At 50.4% G+C, this 27,078-nt stretch overlaps 1 protein-coding gene across 1 annotated transcript in view; it reads left to right on the top strand.

Annotated features, from left to right (window-relative positions):
* Positions 1-27,078, top strand: part of GRIN2C (glutamate ionotropic receptor NMDA type subunit 2C) — a 33,407-nt gene that overhangs the window by 3,322 nt on the left and 3,007 nt on the right. The window contains exons 2-11 of the mRNA XM_067547834.1: positions 2,873-3,465; positions 5,330-5,444; positions 8,117-8,328; positions 9,921-10,089; positions 11,903-12,056; positions 19,424-19,549; positions 21,832-22,061; positions 23,263-23,423; positions 25,097-25,284; positions 26,402-26,634. Of these exons, the coding sequence (XP_067403935.1) occupies positions 2,873-3,465; positions 5,330-5,444; positions 8,117-8,328; positions 9,921-10,089; positions 11,903-12,056; positions 19,424-19,549; positions 21,832-22,061; positions 23,263-23,423; positions 25,097-25,284; positions 26,402-26,634 (2,181 nt within the window). The remainder of the gene's footprint in view (positions 1-2,872; positions 3,466-5,329; positions 5,445-8,116; positions 8,329-9,920; positions 10,090-11,902; positions 12,057-19,423; positions 19,550-21,831; positions 22,062-23,262; positions 23,424-25,096; positions 25,285-26,401; positions 26,635-27,078) is intronic.

Genomic DNA, 27,078 nt, shown 5'->3' with positions numbered 1-27,078 from the left:
ATGCATCTCTCTGCCTTGTCTGATCTTCAACTGATTTCACAACTCCGCCGTGAAACCCCTTTCTCTGCAGGCTGCACCTCTTAGCCCCCCTGCTCAGGTTTGTCAGACTCCTTTAACTCTGGAAAGCAGGTTGGGAAGCGGTTTGTGTGAACGTCCTCTCTGTGCAAAACAAGGCCCTGATCCGGCTAGCCCTCTGCACGTAGATTTCTCTTTGACTTCAGTAGGAGTTCTATGCATGGAGAGTTGGCAGGATTTGCTACTAGAAATGATGGTATTAAGTGGGAAGCAGAAAACCTGGAGCCGGGCCTTGATATATTCAAACCCTTCACATGCATTTTGTTTAGCAATTTGGAATCTCCAAGAGTTTTTTCAGCCTGATGTTCAAAAGGGCCTTAGCCTGTTTTCCATTTCTGTGCATGCGGATTTGCACCTGCAAATAATAGTGCCTGAAATTTTGCACCTGGACCCAAATGATCTATTTGCATGTGTGGCTACCTGATGTGTGGGTGCCATCAGAAAGTTGTGTGTGAGTAGCTTGCCCCTGCAGTTAATTGTGGTGCAAATTTGTGCCCACAAAATGGGCAACCATTGAAATTGAGAGGACTGCTAGAGTAAGGTACTGCTCACGATTAAGGATATCAGAATCTAGTGCCAAATGATTACAATTAGGCCTTGAATTTGCTCTGTTCTGGACACGGGGGGTCCCAGCGCTTTCTCTGCTTCTTCCCATCTCTGCCCAGTGGATTCTCTTTATATTTTACATAGGGTTTAATTCCTGCTGCGGTGCTAGGGTTCTTTCTTGTTTGCAAGTGTAAAGCACGAAGGATTCTTTCTCCAAGAATCAGGCAGCACAGACAATACTGAAGAGGTTCATTCACGATACCGAAAGTCTGATAAATCAGCTTCAAATTCATGCTGTTACAGGAGACGTTTATATACGGTTTTTATCACTTAAACAATCTATTTACATTTCTTCTATCTATTCACTTATGAGTACAGACATTGTGCCACCCAGAAAGACCAGGAGTAATAATGACGGATACAGAACATACCTGCAGAGACACTCTAATTACATCAAAGGATCTCTGACTACACTTGGGGGCGGGGAGAGAGGGAGAATCCTTACAGATAGGAGGGTACATGACAGGGGGGTGTAAGAAGTGTGCTGTTCTCATTGTGAGGCTGAACCACTGAGTGGAAATCTGGCCTTCTGAGTTATCAGGTATTTACTCAAGTCATTGTCCTTGAGGATCAGGTATGCTCGTTAGCCATTTACGTGAGTTTCGACTTACAACTTGTACACAAGGGTTTCCTCCTACGAGCTGTGTCTCTTGGTTGCAAACTCCTTTATAACAGGCAGGCTTCTCAAATCCAGGGTAGTCTCCCCAGAAATGTATCTGCCTAACAACTCTGAGTTTAACCTGTGAATTCATCTCCTGGCTGACGCATCAGTGTTTCCCTGGAAAAACAATTCTGTGGAGATTATGGCAGTTTGCACCAAAAAATCCCGCTGCCTTCTCTGTGACCTTCCGCAAGTTCCACTTTGTAACCCATTCAAGATGGAATCAGTTCAATTAAGATTTGCTAATGAGAGGGACGGATGGCGGGGGTGGCGCAGGAGGGAGGGAGGGAGGTGGCCAATGGGACCCTTGAAAAGGCAGGGTGGGTACTGGGCAGGGGTAGGTGAAGCTTAATGGCATTAACTCCTTCAGCAGATTTTTTTCACTCAAATGTTTCATTTTTTATCATTTTAAAGAAAAATGTTGGTCTCCTGAAGTTGCAGGAAAATTAAATTGAGGATGAATTTTGGTCAAAGAAAGAGTTAGTCATAGAAACTAGGGACAGAAAAGGCCTTTTTAGGTCATCACTCCGTGTTTCTCAGTGACTGCTCCGTGGGCCGGCGCTGGTCCCTGAGATCTCCCTGACCCAGTTTAGGAAGGCAGCAAGCTGGTGCCTGGTATCAAAAAGGTTGTGAAACTCTGTAGCCCATCCCCCCCAGACAGGATAAAGCATCAGCAAATGTATTATAGGGGGAAACCCTGAACTGGCTAATTTGATATATCCTAAGTGATGGGGCGCTGCCTGGCACTGCTGAGATGATCTCTTCGTACTGGCAAACTTTAAGGCCTATGGGGTCGTTAAGTGCAATGTAGGTTTTTGGACTGGGCTGTCGTGGAGATACAGGGTTGAAAATGGAAGGCTCGGCATGGAAGATAATTGGCAATTGGAATTACGGAATTTCGAGATGCCTGACCCTGTGTTGGATTGGGAAGCAGATACATGGCAGCCGAATCAAAGCTGCAGGATCAGGATGGGGCAATGAGTGATAAGGCATGGAGGGTATGAGCTCAGGGAATGGTATAGAAGGACTGGGCTGAGCAGATAGGGGATAAGACTCAAACCCCGTGGTCTGTGGGGTCTCTCTTGCTTGGCACAGTGAAGCAACTTGAAGGACCATGGGGATAAGAAATGGGGTCAGGGAAGGGAGCGGGTTGGGAGTGGGCAATACGTGACTTGGAATAGCCGATAAAGGAAAGGAGAGTTTGATGCAGGACTGCAAATAGCAGCAATAATAATCCTCTGCATTTATAGCACTTTACAAACATTAATTAATTCATCCTCCTAGCAGCCCTGGAAGTTATGTAGCTGGTTATTATCCCCACTTTACAGCCGGGAGAGGGGGAGAGAACTGAGACACAGCAGGGTAAAGTACTTTGCCTGAGGTCACCCAGTGTGCTAATGGCAGAGGGGGGACAGATCCCGCTTTCCTGACTCTTTGCTCTGAACTGTAAGCACTAGACAGGCAGTCTATCAGTGCCCGTCGTAGCTAATCCATTCTCCTCTCCATGGGAGGGGTGATTCTCTCTTCCAGGAGCCTGGTTCTGCCTTCCTGCAGCTGGGAGTCTCCATCGAACAGCAGATCCAGGTGATCTTCAAAGTCCTGGAGGAATATGACTGGGGCTCTTTCGCGGTCATCACCAGCCTGTACCCAGGCTACAACATCTTCGTGGACGTTATCCGTTCCTTCACGGAAGCCAGCTACTTTGGCTGGGAACTCCAGGACGTCCTCACCTTTGAGATGACCCAGGACGGGAGCAACTCCAAAACCCAGCGGCTGCTCCGGCAGATCGACGCCCAGGTGATGATTGTGTACTGCTCGCGGGAGGAGGCTGTGTACCTCTTCCAGGTGGCGGAGCAGGCTGGCTTGGTCGGGCCTGGCTATGTCTGGATTGTGCCTAGCCTGACGGTGGGGAACATGGAGATCCCGCCTGCCTCTTTCCCCATCGGCCTCATCAGCGTGGTGACGGAGAGCTGGAAAATGAGCCTGAGGCAGAAGGTTCAGGATGGCGTGGCCATCATTGCCATGGGGGCTGAAAGCTACTTCAGGACCCATGGGTACCTTCCAGACGTGGGCCAGGACTGTAAGATGCCACCCAGCACCTCCGCCAACAACACTTTCTACAGGTCAGCACCAGCGGCGCTTGGATTTAGTCATTTGCATGGTGGGGATCAGGAAAGAAGGGGATAAAGCTCTCGAAGAGAGGCCTGGAGGTACACTCTCTTGGACAGGGGTAGGTTGGCAGTATCCAGTCCGAGAGACTGGACTCTGCCAGTCAGGGAAATCCCCACTGGACCTCCTGACATTATCAGAGAGTGTGAAGACCCGGTAAATTGATCAGCTTAACAGTGCTGAGCTCCACCTATTAGGAGGGAGAGGGGTGCTTCCTATTCAGCTCTGAGCTGCCGGGACCACCCTCTCCTGACGGTGGGAGAACTCTGCCTCCTCCGTCTTTCAAACCGGCGCTTCCCCACACCCCTCAAAGACCCAGAGCAGGGAATTGCCCAGGGTCACCTACAAGATGGGAGCCAGGAATAGAACCCAGGGGTCCAGACACCAAAGCCAGTGAGTTCCCCACGGCGCCCCACTGCCAGGTAGACCCTCGCTGGAGAGGTACAGCGTGAAAACTCGCTCTCTTTCTCCCGTCCTCCGAGTGCTTGCTCAGAGCAAAGCAGTGCCGTGGTCACCGCTGACGTGGAGGGTGGAGAAAAGGAGGCTGAGGAGAGACAGGCAGAGGGAAAGTGCGGGAGGCAGCAGGCAAAAAGGACAAGTGGAGGAGCGGGAAGACAAGGCTAAACAGCCTGAAGGAGCTGTCTGAGCAGCACGGCTGGAATGTCCAGGGTTAGATGAACTCTCCCGGAGGGTGACCCTTGGCTCATTGAGCAAGGACCTTTGACCCTGGGTTAGGTAGCTCCTGTGCTGCTTGGGTGATCCGGTCCTGAGCGTCACCGAGGGAGCTGGGTACAGGGAGGAAGGGGCGCGCGGCGAGAGAGGCAGCCGGGGCGGGAGCCTGTCTGAAGGAATGACACAGAGGGTGAGCGCTGCCAGTCACCAGGCTGGTCTCGTGAGCTGCCGCGGACTGTGCCAGCGCTCGGCTCACACACGCGGGCACGGTGCCAAGCCAGTGACCTTGCTGCCTTTCCCTGCCCGATGGCCCCCCCGCACACCCAGTTAGCCGATTTGGAATCTGTCCGCTTAGCTCGTTAGCCTGTCACGTTGTGCAGACTGCACCCCCAGGGAAAATAACGGGGGAGGGGGGTGTTAAGATCCTGGGGTGTCAGCCACATTTCATGTGTCTCTAAATCGCTGGGGCGCTGTCTGTCTTTGCCTCTGTGTCCCCTTCTCGTTCCTGGACTGTCAGGGCGGGGGAGGAGGAGTGAAAGCTCTGGGAGGCTAATTTGTGGATCAGTCACTTAATGTACAGCTCGTATCCTGGGACGGCAGTGAGAGGCTCGGTGTAATATCAGGTGGAGCTCTCCCTTGTCTCTCCCACCCCGATCCATGCAAAGACTCCTTTCCTCAGTTTCCCTCAGGTTGCTTTTGTCTGGGGAGCCTGGCCGCACCTGGGCCTGGCCCTGGGACTGATAACAGTGGCCCCTTACCGAGGAAAGGCTAACAAAGCTCCACCCTTGCATAGTGCTTTCCGTGTCTAGAGCTCAGAGCCCACTTTCAAGATAGGGGCTTGTTATCCCTGTTTGACAGGTGGGGAAACTGAGGCAGGCAGCGAAGTGACTCTCCCCAGGTGACACAGCCGGTCAGTGGCAGAGCCGGGCATGGAATCCAGATTTCCTCAGCCTCGGGCCTTGTCTTCTAGATCACGCTGCCAGATGGTCCTAGGGCCTGTGATGGGGAGGGAAGCCAGGCTGGAGTTCGGGCTCTCTGAGTTAGCCCGTGCTGGTGATGGCATCTGTGTGCTGGAGAGAGGTTGCCAGCCCTGTTTGGGAAGCTCCTGCCTTCCCTGACCATGGTGCTTCTCATTTCCCCCCGCAGGCACCTGCTGAATGTGACGTGGGAGCACAGGGACTTCTCCTTCAATGAGTGCGGCTACTTGGTGAGGCCCACCATGGTGGTGATCTCGCTGAACAGGCATCGGCTCTGGGAGATGGTAAGGGCTCCCTTCCCCTCCGGCACCCACAGTCGTCTTCCTCCCTTTACAGGCATGACCACTCGGGAACACCTCTCCCTGCAAAGCAGAGCGTCCGCTGGTCTCTGTAGGTTAAAACCAACACCGGCAGGGGCAGGGGCGAGAAGATGCTGCTGCACATACATAACCTCACACTAAAAGAGTGACCTAGGAACTGCTAAGCTCTGCGGGTCCGTCCACTCCAGCCTCTCCGCGACTTCTGAGCCCTCATGTCATGTCTCCAGGCAGGGATCCTCTGTGCAGTGACCGCTGCCTGCCCGGGTGCCTTCGAGGAGCAGTGGGTGCTGTCCAGGCTTCTCTGCTCCGTTCCCTTCTGGATCCGCACCCCTGATTTCATCCCTGTGACCGTCACTCCCATCCCCGGTTTTTTCATTGTCAACCTGTGGATTTAGTTCACGCCTGGGTCCCGTGGCTCCTCCCCTTACACTGCGGGAGGAGGCTTTAGCAACGGGTGGGCTCACACCCGCCCATCCCCAGTGGGTCCAGACTCTCTCCCTTGAGATTCCTGATCCATTGGCGCTCCGACCACTAAGACCGGTGGCAAGTTCTTTCACTCTGCTCTCATTTGCATCCAATCCAAACACCTCCTTTAGGAACCCACAGAGACCTTCCCACCCCCTCTCCACGAGCACCGATACGCTCTTTGTAGGACCCTCCACCATGTGCCTGGAGACAAACTATCCAGCCGAGCCCCCTCGCGCCTTTAGAGGTCCTGTGCTCTCCTGCTCCTCCATTTGGAGGCTCCCATGTGCTTTTACTTCTCCCATAGACTCTCCACCTGTAGAGACCTTGTCCACCCCTTTAGAGACTCTCCCATACTCCTGTTAGATAACGCCTTGTATTCTCTCCCTGGAGACGCCAGTCCCCTGGCGCTCCCCCTTACACAGACTCCATCACACTCTCTTTAACTACCCCCAGTTATGCTCCTGCAGCCTGAGATCCCCATTCTGTGGTTGCTCCCATTAAATGCCACTAATTACCCCTCTCTCCCCCCATAGGCTTCTCAGACCCACTCCGAGTCCTTCTGCTATTAGCTGAAGATTTATTTTTCACCAGCCAGGATACTGGGGGATTCTTGCTCTGAACGGCGGTGTTTGAAATAAGGCTAGCATTTGATGTGATTGGTATTGAGAGTTCTGTTCCCAGCATCCAGAGGTTGGGAGCGCTGGCGTGTGTTTGCACCTGGCTCTGATATTCTTTTAGACAGGCTGCTTGCTTTGTAGAGAGTGAAAAGCTCCGAGGTAGGAAGCAGCCCTCTGGCAAGCCATGCCACCTTGGGCTGTCATCTGGTGCGCTCTCAGGGAATGATCGGCGTCAGAGCTGGAAGCAGAACATCTTAGGAAAACTGAGGAGCTGCAGTAAGTGGCTTTAGTGAGCCATTGCCCCAGCATGGCTTGGGGGGGGACATGCTGTCTTCGGTGTGAGCTGTATAACGAAGGACCACTAAAGATCCCACAGATCTTTTTGCAAGAGCAGGGGAATTAACTTTGAGATGCTGACCAGATGCAGTTAATTCCATTCAGCCTTCCTAAATTAAAGCTGCAGGATAATTGGAGGTGGTGTTGTTCCTCTCTTCCTGTGCGGTAGTGCTGTTGTGTGCTGTGTCCCCCCCTGCAGGTGGTGAGTGAAGCAACTGACTGGTTTGTCAAGCACCTTTATATGAAACACTTGATATGCAGTAATCGCCCTGCTGAGAGCAAAGTAAAGACTGAGACTGTGGTGTGCCAGCAGGGCCAGCAGATTCCAAGCCAGGAGTCCAATACTGACCCTCCAGGCTTCAGGGGACAGTATTAGTCAGCTTGGAGCGTGCGGTCAGCTGTTGTCTAGGATAGCAGATCAACCTGAATGCCGGTCAGCTAGCAGCTGAGGAACACTGACCCCTGAGTTGCTCAGACACCAGTGTGAGTTCCACCTATTTAGCGGAACTGGGCAAATACTGCAGCAAAACAAAACAAAAAAAAGGCCCGCCACCACTTATTCACGTTTTTAGGCAAATTCCCTTTTGCTGGGGGTTGTGCCCACTTGGCATTGGATCTCTGTGCATATCCAAGCAAACTGGTTTGCTAGCATGGCAGCTCACCAGCACAGCCGGTTTTAAGCTAATATTGCAGATCTCTTGTGGAAAGCGAAGTTGGAATCTGGCATTGTGACTGTCTGTAGCAGGAGCAGGATTCTAAAAGTTCTTCTCACCCAGTCGGGGGTGGCCAGAAACGTACCATGTGGCCTATGTGCCCAGTCAGAGCAGCTTGACTATCAAATGCAGCAAATGGCTTGTGAGGAGCCAGCAATTACTCAGAGGAATGAACTGGCAAATTGCTCTGCACAGTGGATCAGTCTGAGGGGATCTGGGTTTGCTCACAGACAGAGGGAGAGGCAAAATGGATTATTTGGTATGTACTGTTTGCCCATCAGAGCTGGCATGTCCATTCCGGGCCAGGCTGCCCTGATATCCAGGTCCATCTGTAACTTCCCTGACCTGCTGCTTCCTCCTCGTGTTTAACTGCAAGGGTGGTGATTGTGGGAAGGCAACGGGCCTGCACTGACATCCCTCCACCCCCAGTCCACATTGTCGGGCAGTTGAGGGCATTTCCCCTGTTGTGTCGGCAGTAACGTTGTTCTCCAATCTCGGGCAGGTGGGGAAATGGGAGAAGGGGATCATCCACATGAAGTACCCAGTGTGGCCCCGCTATGGCTCCTTCCTGCAGCCCATGTCGGACAATCGCCATCTCACCGTGGCCACCCTGGAAGAGAGGCCCTTTGTGATCGTGGAGAACACGGACCCGGCCACTGGAGTCTGTGTGCGCAACACCGTCCCCTGCCGGAAGCAAACCAACTACACGGACATGTAAGCGGGCAGGGAGATGGGCGGCTGGAGACGCAGTGCCAGGCTGCAGCCCGCATGGGGGCGCCACCCATCATCTTCAGCACCCAGGCGTGCTGGAGCAGGGTTCGATGGGCACATGCTGGGCTTTTCAAGAAGGCCAGGGGAAGGGAGTGCAAGGTGTTCCAAGCCCTGCCCAGGCATGGAGCAGAACCGTGCAGGCTGCAAATGCAGTATCAAATGGTGCTTTCCGTTCGGCACGTGCTTTCTGACTGTTTGCAAATCAGAATGTGGCCGATACGGATTTTAGGCGGTGCCAGGGGCCAGTACAGGAATTTTAGGCAGGATTTCATATCCTGGCTGTAATAGCTCTGAAATCAGGCCTGGTGCTCACAGCCGGGAGATGCTGCATAGAACCGGGTTGCAGTCCAGTCCTGATTGTCAGAGCTGGGAGCCTCTGGTTCATGCCAGACTTTAGTTCTGACACAGTCAGAAGCCCCTGGAGCAGACTGGGGGGCTGCAGTTCAGTGTCTATAAATGCAGTTTTCCCAACAGGCTGGCTGCTGCCCTGGCCCATCAATTACAGTTCCAGGGCTGTGCGTGTGGAGAGCCAGCCTGTAGATATTCAGAGCTGCAGCTGAGACTCCTCCGAGACAGCCTTCCGAATAGGTGGTCATGGAGATTTGGCCAGGAAAGGGCCCCTGCAGGGACGCAGCCAGGCAGGCTTGTGCACACTTATTCATCACTTGCCTATGGCTGACCTCTGCATCTCTCTGATCACGATTGTGTCGGCCAGTCTGCTGGAGCGTGTCTCTCACTGCCCCGGCTGGAGCAGCCCCTCCTGTTGTCCTGCCATTTCCATAGGTCCCTCCCTTCTTCCCCAAGTGGAAGGACTCACCCTCCTCCCATTGGGAATTAGGGGTGCTATTCTGCAGCTATGTGTCCCAAGACAAGGGATCACAGATGTCATTCAGTGGCTACCCATCACCCCCACGTGAAGAGATGTGTGCCCCTCTCCCAGGGGAGCAGCAGGTATTCTGCAGCTACCCCCTCAGCGACCCCGGGGAATTGCTCTTCCAGCGGGCAGACAAGGCCACTTCTTTCCTTGTAATTTGGACGTGCTCTGTGGTCCTGATTCCTCACTGCCTCACTGTACATTGGGTCCAGCTCTCCAATGCCCTGCCCCTTGTGCAGCCACACATGTCAGTGCAAAGTTGGGTCTAGAATGGGCGTAAAATGCCACTAACTCAAACCAGACCAGGAGCATATCGCACTGACTTTGCATCGGTGTTAACGATTATGCGAGGGGCAGGGCAGCAGAGAATCAAGCCGCTTACAAGTCGGCATTTTGCTCTTGTGAAAAGTGCCTGTGAAACCCCATGGTGGGTAGCATGTGAGGGGAGATTTCTGGCACGGTAGCATTTTACACTCACTTTGCATGGATGTGAATGACCATCAGGCTCAGCAACTCTAGTGCCGCACCGTGAGCATTCTGTGGGCTAGTCAGGTCCTACATCTGCCGTGTAATGTGGTGGAATGGCCCTGGCACTGCCAGGGAGATTCTCTGAAGCAAATGACTGGTGTCTGTGTTGGTTTTCTTCATGCCCTCATTTCAGTGGGGACGGACCTGTGGACCCCTACGTCAAACTCTGTTGCAAGGGCTTCTGCATCGATATCCTGAAGAAGTTGGCCAAGGCAGTGAAGTTCTCCTATGACCTCTACCTGGTAACCAATGGAAAACATGGGAAGATAGTGCGTGGCATCTGGAACGGCATGATTGGCGAGGTAGGGGGACAGGTGTGACCCATTCCCAAAATGTGCCTTTCCTCAAGCAGGGCCATTCTTGCAATCAGTTGACTGAAATGCTTGAAGGCATGACCTGAACGGGGATTTGAGTAGGGTCTGAATTTCTGGGTTTGGAGCTGGTTTCTGATCCTTGGCCATACTTGGGTAGGAGACAATGTGACGTGAATGACGATGGGGCTGTAATTGCAGGCAAAGCTCTAAGTACTTCCTGTAGCAAAGGCTGCCTAACATTTTCTATTATTAGACCCTGTTTTCAGTTGTTTATAACTTTGCCAGACTAATTATTTGGACTGAAATTTGGATGTCTGCCATAGGCTGAATTTTTTGGGGGGGAAATTTTAGCTAAAAAGGTTGAGATGATTCAGAGATTATGGAAAAGTATATTATTTTGTCCAAGTTAAAAATTCATACAATCATTTAAACTAGTGCCTGCATGCTTTGGAGCAAGACATTTGCTCTAACATCAGGGATGTGCCTTGTGCTGTTCCCATGAAAATGTACCCAAATTTGGCCAGGTTATCAAGGATGTTGTTATAATGCAAATGAACAAGGGGGCTGAATTAAGGTTGCACAGGCAACCTTAACTCTGGTGTTTCCTAACTTTTAAGTGCTTGATTTTGCAACCTTAACTTTCTTTAATATAGTCTGTGTGTACAATTTACATTCATGGGGCCAGACTCCCTGGTATGCTCTAGCTGTTTTGCATTGATCCTGCAAGGCCGGGTAGTCCGAAACACGGCTAAAATAGATTGAAAGCTGATCGGTGTCACTGAAGCAGCACCACGCCGCCAGAGCATGCTGGTGAATGTGGCCTATCTTCCTTCTGGTGCAGACAGAAAGCAGGAGGAGGAGGAATCTGGTATCTGCCACTGTTGGAAGGCAGGATACTGGGCTAGAGGAACCATTGGTCTGACCCAGTATGGCCGTTCTTATGTTCTTAATTTTGGTTTTGAAGCAAAAATTCAAAATTTCTCTTTCATGGGAAGTTTCAACAATATTTGGTCATTCTGATTAGGAGCGATGATGATGATGATTTTTTGAAATGTTGGCATTTCCTGCAAACCAAAAGTTCTGGATTTCAACCAGCTTTAGAGGTCCCCATATACACACAGTCCAGACTTCCACTGACTGCAGTGGGCCAGGGCTGGGCCTAGGGTGTAGCAAGGCAGGAATCCAGTGAGTGGTAAGGAAGGAAGGAGGTGGCTTGGGAGTGTGAGCCTGACCTAGAGGCCGAGGACCCGAGTCTTTCACTACATTCCTATGCTTGGGGAAGGGCTGGGGAGGGGCAAAGGTAGCTTATGCAGGGGCCGTGCTGGCCTGTGGCTGCTCTAACTCTTGTGCTCCGCTTCCCCTCGTAGCCCCGGGTAGCAGAGAACAGCTATTGTGCAGTGGGGTATAGCCATTCTCCCAAACTGCCCCTTACGTCTGGGAGCAAGACTGGCATAGGGCCTTTATCCCAGTTCTACCACATCTGGGGTGGCCTCGTGGGGGCTGTATCCACCTCCTTTGTCCTGCCAGGATGGAGTCAAAGGGCCGTGGGGTCACTCAGCATCCGGCCCTGAGCTTCTTAGGGGAGAACCAATCATGAAGGGAGGCGTCTTTCCTGTGCAGCCTGTCTCTGAAGCTGGGACAGGGCAATGGGTCACCTCTTCATGCCACTCGGCCAGCAAGAGGAGGCAGGGTTAAATTGAGAACTAGCCATGCTGGTTCCAGGTCCCCTGTGAGCCACTGGTGGGTGGCTTCGCTTGCGTAGCTCCAGACTCACCTGGCTGCCTCCTTTGTTGTCCTCTAGGTGTATTACCAGCGAGCAGACATGGCCATAGGATCCCTCACCATCAATGAGGAGCGCTCCGAGATCGTGGACTTCTCTGTGCCCTTCGTGGAGACCGGCATTAGCGTCATGGTGGCCAGAAGCAACGGGACCGTCTCGCCTTCTGCCTTCCTAGGTGAGCAGAGCCAGCCTGGTGCCAGAGCGGTTGCTTGTTCTGTGTGCGGAGCTGCAGGTGAGCAGGGTGCGTTAGGTTAGAGGAGGAGAAAAGTATAGAGTGAAAACGGAGGGGTGAGGCCCTGCCCTGGAGGTGGCTAGACTGGGGTGAATTCTCTGTGTCTGGGGTTGGGGAGGCCATAGGGAGTCTGAACTACAGACTCATAGACTGTAAGGTCAGAAGGGACCATTATGATCATCTAGTCTGACCTTCTACACAACGCAGGCCAGAGAACCTCACCCACCCACTCCTGTGATAGACCCCTAAGCTAAGACTGAGTTACTGAAGTCCTCAAATAATGATTTAAAGATTTCAACATTCAAAGAATCCTCCAACAAGTGACCAGTGCCCCGTGCTGCAGAGGAAAGCAAAAAAACCCCAGGGCCTCTGCCAATCTGCCCTAGGGAAAAATTCCTTCCCAACCCCAAATATGGTGATCAGTTAAACCCTGAGCATGTGGGCAACACTCACCAGCCAGACACCCAGAAAGAATTCTCTGTAGTAACTCAGAACCCACCTCATCTAACATCCCTTCACAGGCCATTGGGCATATTTACCGATAGTAGTCAAAGATCTATCAATTGCCAAACTAGGCTGTCCCATCAAACCATCCCCTCCATAAATTTATCAAGCTCAGTCTTGAAGCCAGCTATGTTCCTTGCCCCCACTGCTCCCCTAGGAAGGCTGTTCCAGAACGTCACTCCCCTGATGGTTAGAAACCTTTGTCTAATTTCAAGTCTCAACTTCCTGTTGGCCAGTTTATATCCATTAGTTCTTGTGTCCACATTGGGGCTGAACTTAAATAACTCCTCTCCCTCCCTGGTATTTATCCCTCTGGTGTATTTATAGAGAGCTATCATCTCTCCCCTCAGCTTTCTTTTGGTTAGGTGAAACAAGCCAAGGTCTTTGAGTCTCCTCTCATAAGGCAGGTTTTCCATTCCTCAATCATCCTAGCAGCTCTTCTCTGCACTTGTTCCAGTTTGAAGTCATCTTTCTTAAACATGGGAGCTCAGAACTGCACACAGTATTCCAGATGAGGTCTGACCAACGCCTTGTATAACGGTACTAACACTCCCTACCTCTACTGGAAATACCTTGCCTGATGCATCCTAGGATCGCATTAGCTTTTTTCACGGCCACATCACATTGGTGGCTCATAGTCATCTTGTGATCAGCCAATACACCCAGGTCCTTCTCTTCCTCTGTCACTTCCAACTGATGCGTCCCCAGCTTATAGCAAAAGTTCTTGTTAAGTCCCTAAGTGCCTGTTCTTGCACTTTCCACTATTAAATTTAATCCTATTTCTATTACTCCAGTTTACAAGGTCATCCAGATCTTGTATGATACCCCTGTCTTTCTCTGTATTAGCAATACCTCCCAACTCTGTATCCTCCACAAACTTTATTAGCACACTCCCACTTTTTGTGCCAAGGTCAGTAATAAAAAGGTTAAATAAGATTGCTCCTGAGACCAATCCCTGAGGAACTATGCTCTGTGTAAATGTGGTGGTTGTGGGCCGTTTTGGTAGCAAGGAATGTGCCTGTCCATGTGGATTCAGGTGGTGAGGAGTACCCAGAAGCGAGGCTGAGCCAGAGAGGTGCTTCATTGCTTTGGGATGAGACTTACTGCTAATGTGGTCAAAGGACTGATATCCCTTTATAGGCTGAACTCCTCTTCCCGTTATGCCGGGGCACCTCCATTCTAACCCGTCTTTTGCTAAATAAGGGGATTGGGGGCATTCTGGACTTGTGGATTCTATTCCCGGCTGACTTGCTGTGTGATCTTGGGCAAAGTTACTCAAGCTCTCTGCCTCGGTTTCCCCATTTGCAAAATGACTATAATAGCCTCTTCCCCATAGAGATCCAGGGATACTTAACTGATTGTTTGACGGAGCACTTGGACTTCCTCTGATGAGAGGTGCCATGAAAGTGCAAAGAATTCTCATTACTACCCATGCACAGTAACAACTTCCCAAACTTTTTTTCATGGCTGAGCTCCTGGACAGCTGCCAGATGAACTTAACATCCCATGATTTTGATGGAACATTGGCTGTGCTGCATTTTCTATGTGGGACCAGCAATGAAAGGGTTAATTTATCCAATGCATTTCATTTTATCTTGGCAAACCCACGAGTGTTCTCTGCATGCAAAATCACTGCTTGACCATGCATTGATTGAGAGCATAACTTTCAGCCAGTGCCATAATGCAAACTTAGATTCCACTTCTCCAGATTATGATGGGTTGTGCTCATTTCCTGTATCCCATGGTCCTTCTGCTGGGCTTCCCCTGGAACCTAGGGGAAACTGTCTGGAGTTTAATATTGGTGTTATAGCCTGTGTTATTGGGAGTTGTAGCTGGGCCGTTGATTGGAAGACCAGGAAACTTTGAAGTCCCATGAACCGGTGATTAAAATGGAGTTGGGTAGTTTAAGGTTTTGGTTAAGGCTAAACTGCTATACAGACTTTTACCACTAGTTTGACGTGGGGCCAGATCAGTGGAAGTCCAAGCCCATCCCCGCTGCTGACTTTTCAGTGGCCTCTGTGAAACGAGTTGGTGAGTCTCAGACAAGTTCCCAGCGTACAAGAGTCCCTATCACAAAAGTCACCCCCATACATTGGCACTGGTCGGCCACCCTGCTGGTGGTGTCCTGACAGGCCAAGGTCTGGACAGGCCATAGAGAGTGAATTCCTTTCTTACTCCAGTCTAGGCAAGATGGAGGTGGTGCACGGGTCACATATATGACCCCTAGCAAGGGGGCATGCTCCTCTTTTGCCAGCATAGGGGTTATTTAAGTGTTTTGTCTGCTCCTGAAGTCGCTGGTGATAGGCTGGCCAAGTTGTGGCTATGGAATTGTTTCACAGCATTCTAGGGCCCAATTCATGTACAACACCTTTGACTCCAAGACAATTGCACCCACTTACATACTGACTTAAATTTAACTCCTACGTTACGAGACTGCCTTGCCAGACTGTTGTTCATATTATAATGGCAGCTAGAGGGCCCTAACTGGGATCAGAGCCCTGAGTAGCATACATTCTAAACAGACAAGGTGGACAAAGGGTGAGAGAAGGGAAGTACTGTTATCCCTAAGACTAAGTGATTTGTCCAAGGTCACACAGCGAGTCTGTGGCGGAGCTGGGAACTGACCCCAGAGCTCTTGAGTCTCTGACCATTGCCTTAACACAAGGCCAGCCTTCCTCTCTAATGCTGGCTGGCACCAATGATGTCTCAGTGTGCTTGTGCCCCAGTGCAATCAGCTACGTGGAAGCAATTTGCCCAACACCAGGTGAGGATGCTGACACTACATCCATCTCTGACAGCACTAACAAGCAAGGTTCCTACGGGCTTGCCCCCTTTCTCTTGCTGTGAAACGAGGGCTATTATTTTTTTCACTGACCACCAGCTTTGCAGAGAGTTTAGGGCACCAAACTAAATTGAGGGATGCAAGGTATGTAATAGTTATTTTATTAAACTGAATCCAGGACTTGTTAGGTGGAGGCCAGGCTGAACGTATTTTTGGGGAGGGTCATTCCACAAATCCAGTTCTTGCCTTTTGTGCACTTGAATTTTGTAATTACAGTAAAAAACCCCAAAATCCTAAAATGATTTTGAAGTGCTTTCCACAAAAATAACCCGTGAGTCTAAATAAGACAAAAGGATGGATGGATGTTTAAATGCTATATGTGAATGTGTGTAAATTTGGTTAGCGTTGCATGTTGCATATTTGTGTTTACATGAGGATGAGTGTGTCTGCAGTGCATGTTGTGTGAGTCCGTCCCTATATGTGCATGCATCTCTACATGTGTGTCACATGTATTCACATGTGACTAGCTGGCTAGGCAGCAGTACTGCGGAAAGGGATCTAGGGGTTGTAGTGGATCACAAATGGAATCAGAGTCAACAGTGTGACACAGCTGGAAAAAGGCAAATGTCATTCTGGGGTGTATTAACAGGAGTGTTGTATGAAAGACATGGGAGATAATAGTTCTGCTATATTCAGCACTGGTGAGGCCTCAGCTGGAGTATTGTGTCCAGTTTTCGCCACTACACTTTAAGATGTGAACAAATTAGATTCCAGAGGAGAGCAACAAAACCGATAACAGTTGTAAAAAACATGACCTATTAGGAAAGGTTGAAAACATTCCCAATTCTTAGTCTTGAGAAGAGACGGCTGAGGGGGGACCTGATAATAGTCTTCAGATATGTTAAGGGATGTTGTAAAGAGGCTGGTGATCAATTATTCTCCAAGTCCTCTGAGGATAGGTCAAGAAATAATTGGCTTAGTTTGCAGCACAGGAGATTTAAGTTGAAAATTAGCAAAATCTGTCTAACTATAAGGATAAATAGTGGACCAGGTTATCTAGGGGCATTGTGGAAACCCTGTCACTGGCGGTTTTTAAGAACAGGTTAGACAAACACCTGGCAGGGATGGTCTTGGAGGTATGCTTTAATCCTGCCTCAGCACAAGTGGTTTGACTAGATGACCTCTGGAGGCCCCTTGTCCAAGCCTACAGGGCTATGATTCTACGTCTGTCTTTGTGTGCAGTGTGTGTCTGTGGCATGTTGATGAGTGTGTGTTGCATGCATGTGCGAGTTTGGCTGTGTGTGTAAAAGTGTTTGTGAATGAGTGTATGAGATGATATGCTGCTCCATGTATGGGTATTTCTGAGTGTGCGTGACCCAGAATTCATGTTTTCACATGGCTGACTGTACATTTGCTCTGTGTGTATGTGTACAGATGCACGGTTCGTATTTGAGTACCTGCTGTTTTTCAAAGTGTGCATGTGTGAACATGTGGCTGGCTGGCTGCATGTGTGAATTGTTCCATGTCAGTGCTTACGTAGGTTTGTGTGTATATAGCAGCTTGCGTGTGTGGATGCATCTTTGGGCGTGTATGCAGGGATATGCCTACAAAAGTGCAAGGTGTGTGAGCACGTCTGCTTATATGTCTGTGTGTCTGTCTGAGCTTTTCCGTGTTCTGTATGTTGGCACACATGTTGGCATAAGTTTGTATATGATTTGAAGGCCTCTTTAAACGGTGCACTGTCAAGTTGAACTTCGAAGACATGCTGTTGCCAGAGGCTGTGACTGTCTCCTCTTCCCAAGGGCTTCCTGTCGCCTGTGCTGTGGGATTGCAGGAGAAATGTACAGGCTCCCCGGCACTGGATAGCAGAATATATCTGTTTGAGAGGGAGCGCAATGTCACCACCTGCCCTGACCTAGATGTGTAGGTGCCAGGGCTCTGGGGTGAGTTTATGGAGTCAGAGGAGCAGCAAACGATCTCAGCTCTTCTCCCCTTCAGAAAAGTGCTGCCCTCCCCCATCTCAAGCTGAGTAACCCGCTCGGACTTCAGTTACTTGGAGAATCAGGCCCCTGGAGTTTAACTCTCTGTGGTCTTCAGGTTTGGGCCTCCTCTTCCCAGTGCACAATAATCTCACCAGAAAACGTGTGCAGGAGAGCTAAATCCAGGAGGAGCCGGGGTCAAAGGCTCCTCCCTCTCCCTCCAATCTCTTGCTGGCCAGGCTCCCTGGACATGCTAATGAAATGCATTTGATGCCATCAGATAAAGTTTCTCTCCTCCCTGACAGGGAAGGACACGCTGACAAATGGGCCTCTGCTGCTGTATGTTGAGGGCCTGAATTAATCCCATCCTTCAGCCTGCCCTTTAACCACAAAACTCTATCACTCTGGGTGTCGGCGGTTGTCACCCAGCAACTGCCACTGTCTCTTCCGCTTGGTCTGTCTCTGCCTTGAGTGCCTCTTCCTGCCTTCGTGATGTCTCTGTCTCTCTGCTCTTAGAGTCTCCTCTTCTTTTGTGCCTGCCTTGTTCTTTCTCCACATCCCATTCTCTCCCTCTCTCTATCTATTCCTGCCCTGGCTCAGTAAATGAATAATGCATCTGATGTATTTTGCCCCTTTTTCGGTTGGTGAATTTTTCTGCAGCGAGAGTGCTGTTTTTTCTGGAATTTACTCATTGTCCAGAATTCTTTGCCAAATAATTTCTGCAAATGATCATTCTCCATCTGCAGCTGGTGCGTGAGCAACCTTGCAAAGCATCGGCTACCTGAGCTGTTTTGCCTGGACATGTAGGTTACGTGGTATGGTTCTGTTTCCCGACTGGATTAAAGTAACTCGTGGGATCAGGTTTCTGGAGTGAATCCTCATGATTACAACTTCGAAATTCACGTTCCACTAATGTTCTGCAATATCCATTTAAAATGTTTTGTTTCCACAAATGGTCTTGCCTGGAAGCTCGTTCACGGATGGGAAAATGAACACCAACAGGGTGCGAACACTGTCACTTGAATAAATGACGCATTCAAACCAATATTCATGGACAGATGTTTGCGTTGTTCACCCATTCTAACCTCAACCTTGCAAGATTCTATTCTACTCAGATTAATTGTAGATAGGGAACTCCTTTTGTTTTGTCTTTGTACTAGCAAAATGGACCTGGGTTCTGAAGTAGGGCTCATCGCTCCTATAGCAATTCAAAACATAAACAATACTTAAGGCCCTACTTGAATTGTGGGAGGGTTGCCCAAAAATTGTGGCTGAGTTGTGGACAAGCCATGGAAAATGGTGAAAAAAATAAAACTGGACCTTATTATTTGCGGTAATAAGATCCACTATTGCTTTTCTGTGATTTTTCTGCTGAGAGCGGCCACCCGGCGTTGAGAGTGGGGGTGCCCACTGTCAAAACTGTAGTGGAAGCCTAATATTGCGGGATCCGTAATTTCCACAATATCGCAAATTAAGTAGGGCCTTAATAATGCTACTGCTATTAAACGTGCACCTATTTGCCTAGGGTGAATACTGCTTTGCAATGTTTTGACAGGTGAGTAAGGGCTCATTAGTTTTTCCACTGTCACTATGTTATGATCAGGGCAGGTGAGCAGATTTTGTGCCTGGGCTGGTACATTTTCATGGCTGTTTTACACAGCTGGTTTCTCTCTCTCCCCCTTGGCTTACATCGGGTCTGAATTTAGCTCTTTTTGTGAGTGAGTCTCTCCCTTTTACTTCTCTCCTGCTCCCACTCTGAGTTACTTAATAAACAGCAAGACAGGAGCGTTTAGCACGTGCTCTGCTCTGTCTATAGGTGCAGGCACCCAGTAGTAGGCACTGTCAGTAATCCTGATGCCCTTTTGATCCAAGGGCTCTCATAGTATCACTATAAATATATTGTGCTGGGAAGGGTCACACGATCCTGCATGAAGCTTGAGGGGGGGGTTTTCCTGAGCGTCTAGGTTTGGGTCCTGCTATATTACTCAGTGGGAGGGGTCCAGTTGCTTACAGTGACATGTTGACTGCCTCCTCTTGCCCCGCAGAGCCCTACAGCCCCGCCGTGTGGGTGATGATGTTCGTGATGTGTCTCACGGTGGTCGCCATCACTGTCTTCATGTTCGAATATTTCAGCCCCGTCGGCTACAACCAGAATCTAACGAGCGGCAAAAGTAAGTTGCTTAAAGGAACCAATGAGCAAATGTGGTGCAACGGGACTGATGGTTGGGTGCCCTTTGTAACTAGCACCCCTCCCCACCCCATCCCACCCACACTTAATGCAGGCACCGGCAGTCTGGGACCCCTTCTCTAGTGGGGGAGACGCCATAATAATTGCATGGAAACAAGTCTGGATTCTTACAGCCCCTCATGTCCTGGCTCCTCCCAGGGTCGTGTTTCCAGCCGGATCCGTGGGTTACAGTGAACGGAGGGCAGCCAATTCCCAGCCTTTTTTAACAGAGCCTCAGCCTTTGCAAAGCCTCATCTGCCCCAGGCCTGTGCTATCGGGGGAGGGGAGCCATCCTTTCCTCAGCAGGGCCTGTGATGGTCTCTTTGCCCAGCAGCAGGTACCAGTGGGATGTCTCCAGTATCTTCCATTTCAACTTCAGCATGGGAAATTGAAAAGCCATAAAAACAGCCGTCCCCCTAACTGCGCCCACGCCTCCACCCCTTCCCGTCATTGCTCTGCAATACGTGCTGCTGGCTGGAGATTGCTCAGGTCCGTTCGACTTGACCTGGGATTTTGCCGATGCCCATTGTGGACACAGATTCATAAATTCTGAGGCCAGGAGGGTCCATCGTGATCATCTAGCGAATCCAGTTCCTTCCAGCCCATTCGTGTCCGTGGCTGTCACCAGCAGGCCAGATCAGCCTGCCTGATATATGGGTCTGCCTGTTACTCTGCTGTCTGTTCCAGCTAAGGGCTCCCACATCCGAGCTAGCTGGGGAGAAGTTTTTTCTCACATTTGTTTTGAGGAGCTGTCAGCCCTGGGCTGGGGCGCCATTTTTGCCCTTGATAAATATACATTAAAGCATATCCATCCTGACAGGTGCATAATGAAAATGCTTCTTCAAGCTGTATCAGTGACACGTCTGTATCCCATTTGTGCACCAGCGCTCCTGGACCAAACCTCTCGCCGCTCTAGTTTCAAAGATCCTGGACAGTTTCTCAGTGTTGACCTTGGAGGGTTTGCCGATCAGACGCAGGGAGGAAAGGAGAGAGTCGGAAGGAAGCTGGTATCTACCAGGAGACAATAGCCTAGAGCCCACAGTAAAATACACAATCTATTTTTAGCTTTCATCTTCCGAATGAACAAAGACTCCAGCGGAACTTGGCCAGCCAGAACCCTGCTGCTCCATTCCTCTCACCAGAGAGTGCTGGTTTGTTCTGGATTCGAATGCCTCGTCTGTCATTTTGTCTCCTCCTCTCCTCCCGGTTTTCATTTTTGGGCATGTTGTTGCGATGTAGTGGGGCAGCAAAATGCATTTCCATTCCGCTCTCTCAAGCAGATAGAGGCAACCATCCAGCTATTTCTGGAGGTAAAGTCAGAAAAGCTGCTACTTAGTAGGTCTGTATGTCTCTGTGCCGAAGTGCAGTCTTGGATCATCACCAGAAATGGGTCTGGCAGATTTCCTTCACACCCCAGGACCTGCCTAGCCATTGAGGCAGGGCCACATGCCCTGTCCTGGCAAGATTCTTCTCTCTCTTTCTCATCAGCACTTTGGAACAAAACGAGCACCGAAGAATCTCTAGCAGGTTTTCTATAAGACTCAGTGCCTGGGTGTTGCAGTGACTGGCACTATATAAATATCTACAACAGATTAGATATTTGGACAGGCTCGTGCTGAGATGCTCAGTGCATATGGGGAGAAGCTCAGTGTTCAGACCGACTCCTGTTGAGAGACAACCAGTGCTTGTTGGGACATGGCCCTGAGATATTTTAGTTCTAGGTGAACAGCCAGCTTTTAAATGGGCTGCACTCAATAAAGCTGGTAGATCTTTACATTAATATGGAATCTCTGACAGTCATTTGAAGGTCCCTGAAATACAGCCGGACCCACCTGCTCTGTGTTGTGGGTAGGATGTGAACATCGAAAGTGTTACCGTGTCTGTGATGTCTGAGCTTCAGGCAATACTTCCTCTCTCTCCACTATACCTAACACACAAAGAAATGCAGGAGTTAAGGAAGAAACAAAAATAACTTTCTCCAAAAGCAAACCCTGGCCCGCCTTGTTTGGTGGTGAGTTACACCTTTAAAAAGGCAGCAGCATAACTGGAAATCCCATTAATCTAAAGCGCAAGGCTAAAAGCCCAGAGGAATCGTCCCTAGCCATTTTCCAGGAACCACAAGTTGGGGCACCAGCAGAGTGCCCGGTGGTAGAGACGTGCCATGTTTATTAAAAGGCCCTGGTTCATTCTGAGCTACCCAAAGCCTCTCTCCTTTTCTCCTCCCAGAGTCCGGCGGTCCCTCCTTCACCATTGGCAAATCTGTCTGGCTGCTGTGGGCCCTGGTCTTTAATAACTCGGTGCCCATTGAAAATCCAAAAGGCACCACAAGTAAGATCATGGTGCTGATCTGGGCCTTCTTCGCAGTGATCTTCCTGGCCAGTTACACAGCTAACCTGGCGGCATTTATGATCCAGGAGCAATATATCGACACCGTCTCTGGGCTGAGTGACAAGAAGGTGAGGAGAGCTTGCAGAAAATAACTGCAGTCTGGGCAGGGCGGCGTGGGGGAATACCCAGCCATGGAACACAGAGAGGGGGTAGGGGGAGTAGATTAGGTTAACCATATAAGGACTGAAGAGAACTGACCTGCTTTGCCTTCTGAACAAGTCTGACTTCCATAGCGTGGAAGCCTACGTGATACAGGCAATCAGGAACAATGTGTAGAACCCATTGTGTGCTCACTGCTTACCCTGAACACGTGTGCCTCAGTCTGCCAGCCGTTACGCCCTGCTGGGGCAGAGCGGGGCTAGGAATCCAGGGGGTACATCCTGGGCAGGGGTGAGATAAGCGTACGTTGGGAGGGAGAGGCGAGTGGATGGGGTTCGGGCGATGTCCCGAGGGCGCTTAGGTTGAAGATGAGGAATCGAATGGAATCTCAGTCTTGTGGGATGTGAGAATTCCTTTTGCCTACGGTTGAACGGACTTGAAGGCTGAATGGTCGGAGTGTGGGGCGGAGGGGAAAGGAACAGAAAAGAGACCGAGAGAAGTAACCTGAGAGAAACCGAGATGGAGAGAGAGAGAGAGACAGTGAAACCAGGGAGCAGAGAGAGAGGGAGAAGCAACGTTCTAGTGCAGAAGCTGACTTGCGGGCCCTCTTCTCACCCCACAGCATACAAGTAATTGCCCACAGAGGGCAATAGGAATTGCTCATGTGCTACGGTAGGAGAAGTGGACCCAGCATCTGTCCTGTGTGCCCCTTCCTTCTCCCCACTAAGCCAGGCTCTGGCGAACAGAGCACAGGCTGGCCTCTCACTAGGAACACCTTTTAAAAAGATCTAATACCTTTGGGGGGAAAGGGCCGGGATATAGGGTTCCTGCACTCCGTGGCTAGGGTTTGTGGGAGTAAGGGTCAGGAGGCCTGGGTTTCGTTCCCAGTTCTGCCACAGACTTGTGCAATCCCAGGCAAACGGAACCAATTTTGATGAAGCATCATCCCAGTTTTCAGCCAGCGCTGGCGTTGATGCAGCTCGATAGTCACAGGGTGGGGATGGACAGAGGGAGCAGAAATGGAGCAGAAGCTGTGTTCAAGGTGCGGGTGAAAACAGAGTGTGGGTGGATCACTGGGCTAAGTGGGAAACCCAGGAGGAGGCCTGGAGCGCAGTGCTGGGCCTGTGGGACCAGGCAATCGATTGCTGTTTGTGGTGGTTGCCATTCCAGTTCCAGCGGCCCCAGGAGCAGTATCCCCCGTTCCGCTTCGGTACCGTTCCCAATGGCAGCACGGAGAGGAACATTCGGAGCAACTACCCGGACATGCACACGCACATGGTGAAATACAACCAGCGCTCTGTGGAAGATGCCCTGACCAGCCTCAAAATGGGGTAGGTCTCCCTTTCAGAGCAACTCTCCTGAAACAGGAGCGCCGCGTGCCTCCATGGCTGCAGTGTGTGCAGGCTTCTCTCCCCGAAATGCCTGTGGTGGGCCGGGAAGGGAACATCATCCCGTGTGTACGTTATCAGAAACATGGGGAGGGCGGGGGGTGGAGATGAAGTCAGATCAACATGCCTGACTTTAGGAGACGGCGCCAGCTAAGAGCTTCCACCACCAGCACAGGGGGCCAGGTCCTCCGCTGCTGTGGGGGGGTATGTGGTGCCATTGAAGTATGAAGGAGCTGTCCCAAGATCTCCTGGAATATGTGTATTTTCTATAGCGAATCAAGTAATTTAAGAATGCCCCATCTCCTTGCACAATAGCCTTTGGCTTTCGAAGGGGATGAGTGGGTAGGAAGCTAGGAGGTGAGACACACACACACACAGAGAACATCGGGTAAGAAGTCCACCCTCTCTTTGGGGATCTCCGGTGGAAGTAATTCCCTCATGGCACTACCATCTTCCAGATGAGAGGGCAGACAGAGGTCCCGATTGCTTGTGGTCCTGAGTCAGCCTATGGCACTTCTCATGAGCACAGGGGGGGTTAACACCTGTATCCTGCCACTGCCAGATTTTAACTCAGGCTTGTCTACATTGAAAAGGCTACCGCGGCCCAGCTGCAGCACTGCAGTGCAGACACCACCTATGCCAAGGGGTGGGGTTCTCCCACCTCCCCGAGAGGAAGATGCTAGGTCGACAGACAAATTCTTCCATTCATTTAGCACGGTCTACACGGGGGCTTTGGTTGGATGAACTACACTGCTTAGGGGCGTGGCTTTTTTACATCCCTGACTGACACAGTTACACCAACCTAACTTCCTAGTGTAGGGGAGACCTCTGCTGATGACAGGCTGTTGCTCTGAGGGTGTGTCTACACTGCAATCCGAGATGTGACCGCAGCACATGTAGACCCCAGCGAGCTTTGGTCTATCTCCCTTGAATGATAATAGCAGTGAGACCATGGAAGAATGGTACTCACCTGCCTGGGACCCTGGGTATGTAACTCCAGCAGCTAGCCCTACTCCCACAGCTTCATTAGGATTGTTATTCAAATGAGCTAGATAAAAGCTAACTTCAGTATGTGTAGCTGCACTCCAGTCACACGTCTGATTGCAGCGTACACATTGCCTACATCACCTCTTCCATTTCAGTGGCAAACAGGGTGTTTTCCCCTCACTTTGTGTCCTAAAGTGTTGTGTAGGGTTGCTATGTGATGTTAAACAGCTGCCATCTTTTACCCCAGAGGTGGCTGCATTTCAGTGGTGTGCAAAGTGATCTGTATAGATGTATCACTGCCTTTAAAATGATATTGGCCTGAGGAAAGCATTTCGTTGGGGCAGCCTTCTCCCATTTGGGGTGTTTGGAGCCCAAACTCTAGCTAAGTCTGGGGTTGTGGACCATATTGTCGATGAACCTCAATACCTTCAGCAGCTCCTCCTTGTTTAGAAAGGGAGGTGCCCAAGTTTCCTCCGCTGCTCTCTGAGATGAGACGCTGAATCCAAAGCCCTGTGGATACTCTTTGTTTCCTCCCTTACAGGTATCTCCTCACCCTTTCCCTGCCCCAGTCACGCCCTTCCTGTCTCCTGTGTTGCAGTCCTTGCACTGACCTCTTTGCTTGGTTCCAGGAAGCTGGATGCCTTTATCTACGACGCTGCTGTGCTGAATTACATGGCTGGCAAGGACGAGGGCTGCAAGCTGGTGACCATCGGCAGCGGGAAGGTCTTTGCCACCACTGGCTACGGCATTGCTCTCCAGAAGGATTCGAAGTGGAAGAGGCCGATTGACTTGGCTCTCCTGCAGTTCCTGGGAGATGGTGTGTATCTCTGTGCCCACTCGCTGCTAGGCTGGGGTCTTGTCACTCCCCTTACTGGGGGATAGTGTTATCTTAGCACTTCTTTCCTTGCAAAACTGGGGAACCAATGTTACCCAAGAATCAGCCAGACACAGATGTGGCTCTCCTCTTCCTCACCTTCCCTTCTGTGTTTGATCTTCCCTCTTCCTCTCCTTTCTCTCTCTGGCACAAACACGCTGCTGTTTTGTTCCAAAATGTATTTATCTGTTACAACTGGAAGAGGATCAGACAGTCTGTCCAAACCAGCACTTACACTGCCAATTAACCCAGACCTCGCAGGCTCCATCCCGGAGCTAGAGGCCAGCTTCTCAGATGGTGTCAATGTATGCCAGCTGGGAATCTTGGCCCTCGCTTTCTCCTCTGCCTGCTACATGGAAGTCATCTATGGCATGCAGCTTTGAGACTCGTGGTCTCCTGGTACCTTAGGGAGCCCTGGCTGGTCTCTGTGTAGTCAAGCAATCTGTCTGTGGTCTGAGCAGTGCATTAGGGGAAGTATCAAGTAGTATTCAGAAAGCTATTCTTCTCTGTCAGGTTGTTCGTGGTTAACGTTAAACTGGGCACAGCCTCTCCTGTCAGGTGCCTGGAAGTTATTCTCTTTGAAATCTCTCTCTCCCTTCTAAGAGGGAATAAAACTCTCTTGTCAGCTTTGAGACCTTAAGTGATCTGTGTGTATAAAGGCATGGGGGGAGAAGAGCAGGAAGCTCAGGAGTAAAACTTAACAGAGTTAAAGAGGAAGGAGGAGAGAAAAAGAGATTGATCAGGACAGAAGAGAGATGGGGAAAAAAGAGCTGGGGGTGTGTGTGTGTGTGTGGGGGGGGGGGGGGGGAAGAAATTAAGCAGTCAGAAAAAGGCTAGTGCAAATCTAGGAGAGTTTGGTGAAGGCACAGATGGGGGAGAAATCCTAAAGACTGACTAGAGGAGAAAATCCTTTCAATTAATAATGTCTGGGGCGCAATGGATTTTTTTTCTGCTCCTAAAACAATATAGACATTAGACTGTGAAGTGAGGGGGTCAGTGCCTCACACTGCAGGGCACAGGAAAGTGTGTGTAACTGTCTGTGTGTGTAACTGTTTCCCAGGGGAAACCCAGAAACTGGAGACTGTGTGGCTGTCGGGGATCTGCCAGAATGAGAAGAACGAGGTGATGAGCAGCAAGCTAGATATCGACAACATGGCTGGGGTCTTCTACATGCTATTGGTGGCCATGGGGTTGAGCCTGCTGGTCTTTGCCTGGGAGCACCTGGTCTACTGGAAACTGCGCCACTCTGTCCCCAAGTCACACAAACTTGACTTTCTTCTGGCCATAAGCAGGGTAAGTGTCTCAGACCCAGCCCTTCCCCATGCATTTCCACTGCATGGCCATGTTACATAAGAACAGCTGTACTGGGTCAGACCAATGGTCCATCTAGCCCAGTATCCTGTCTTCTGACAGTGGCCAATGCCAGGTGCTTCAGAGGGAATAAATAGAACAGGTCATCATCAAATGATCCATCAAGAGGTCCCCTCAAGTTGCTCTTTATTGATCTTATTTATTCTGGAGGATCTAGTTTGTCACCAGAAGTAAGGGCTGGGTGTATTATCTTTGGTAATGGGATGCTGAGGATTATGCCTCTAGGCTACTTATCAGACTATGGTCCCGATGAGTAACCAAAAGCTGCCAACTTCTGCTGGCTCTTCCATGGCTGCATGAGAGGGGTGTGGTCTCAGTTCCACTCCTTGAAAGAAAAGAGTCACTTTTACAATTGACCTCAGGACT

This window comes from Emydura macquarii, unplaced genomic scaffold (genome assembly GCF_026122565.2).
Source record: "Emydura macquarii macquarii isolate MOO-44397 ecotype Brisbane River unplaced genomic scaffold, CSIRO-AGI_Emac_v2 contig_1230, whole genome shotgun sequence".
Classification (NCBI taxonomy): Eukaryota; Metazoa; Chordata; order Testudines; family Chelidae; genus Emydura; species Emydura macquarii.
This window is presented reverse-complemented; position numbering and strand designations above follow the sequence as displayed.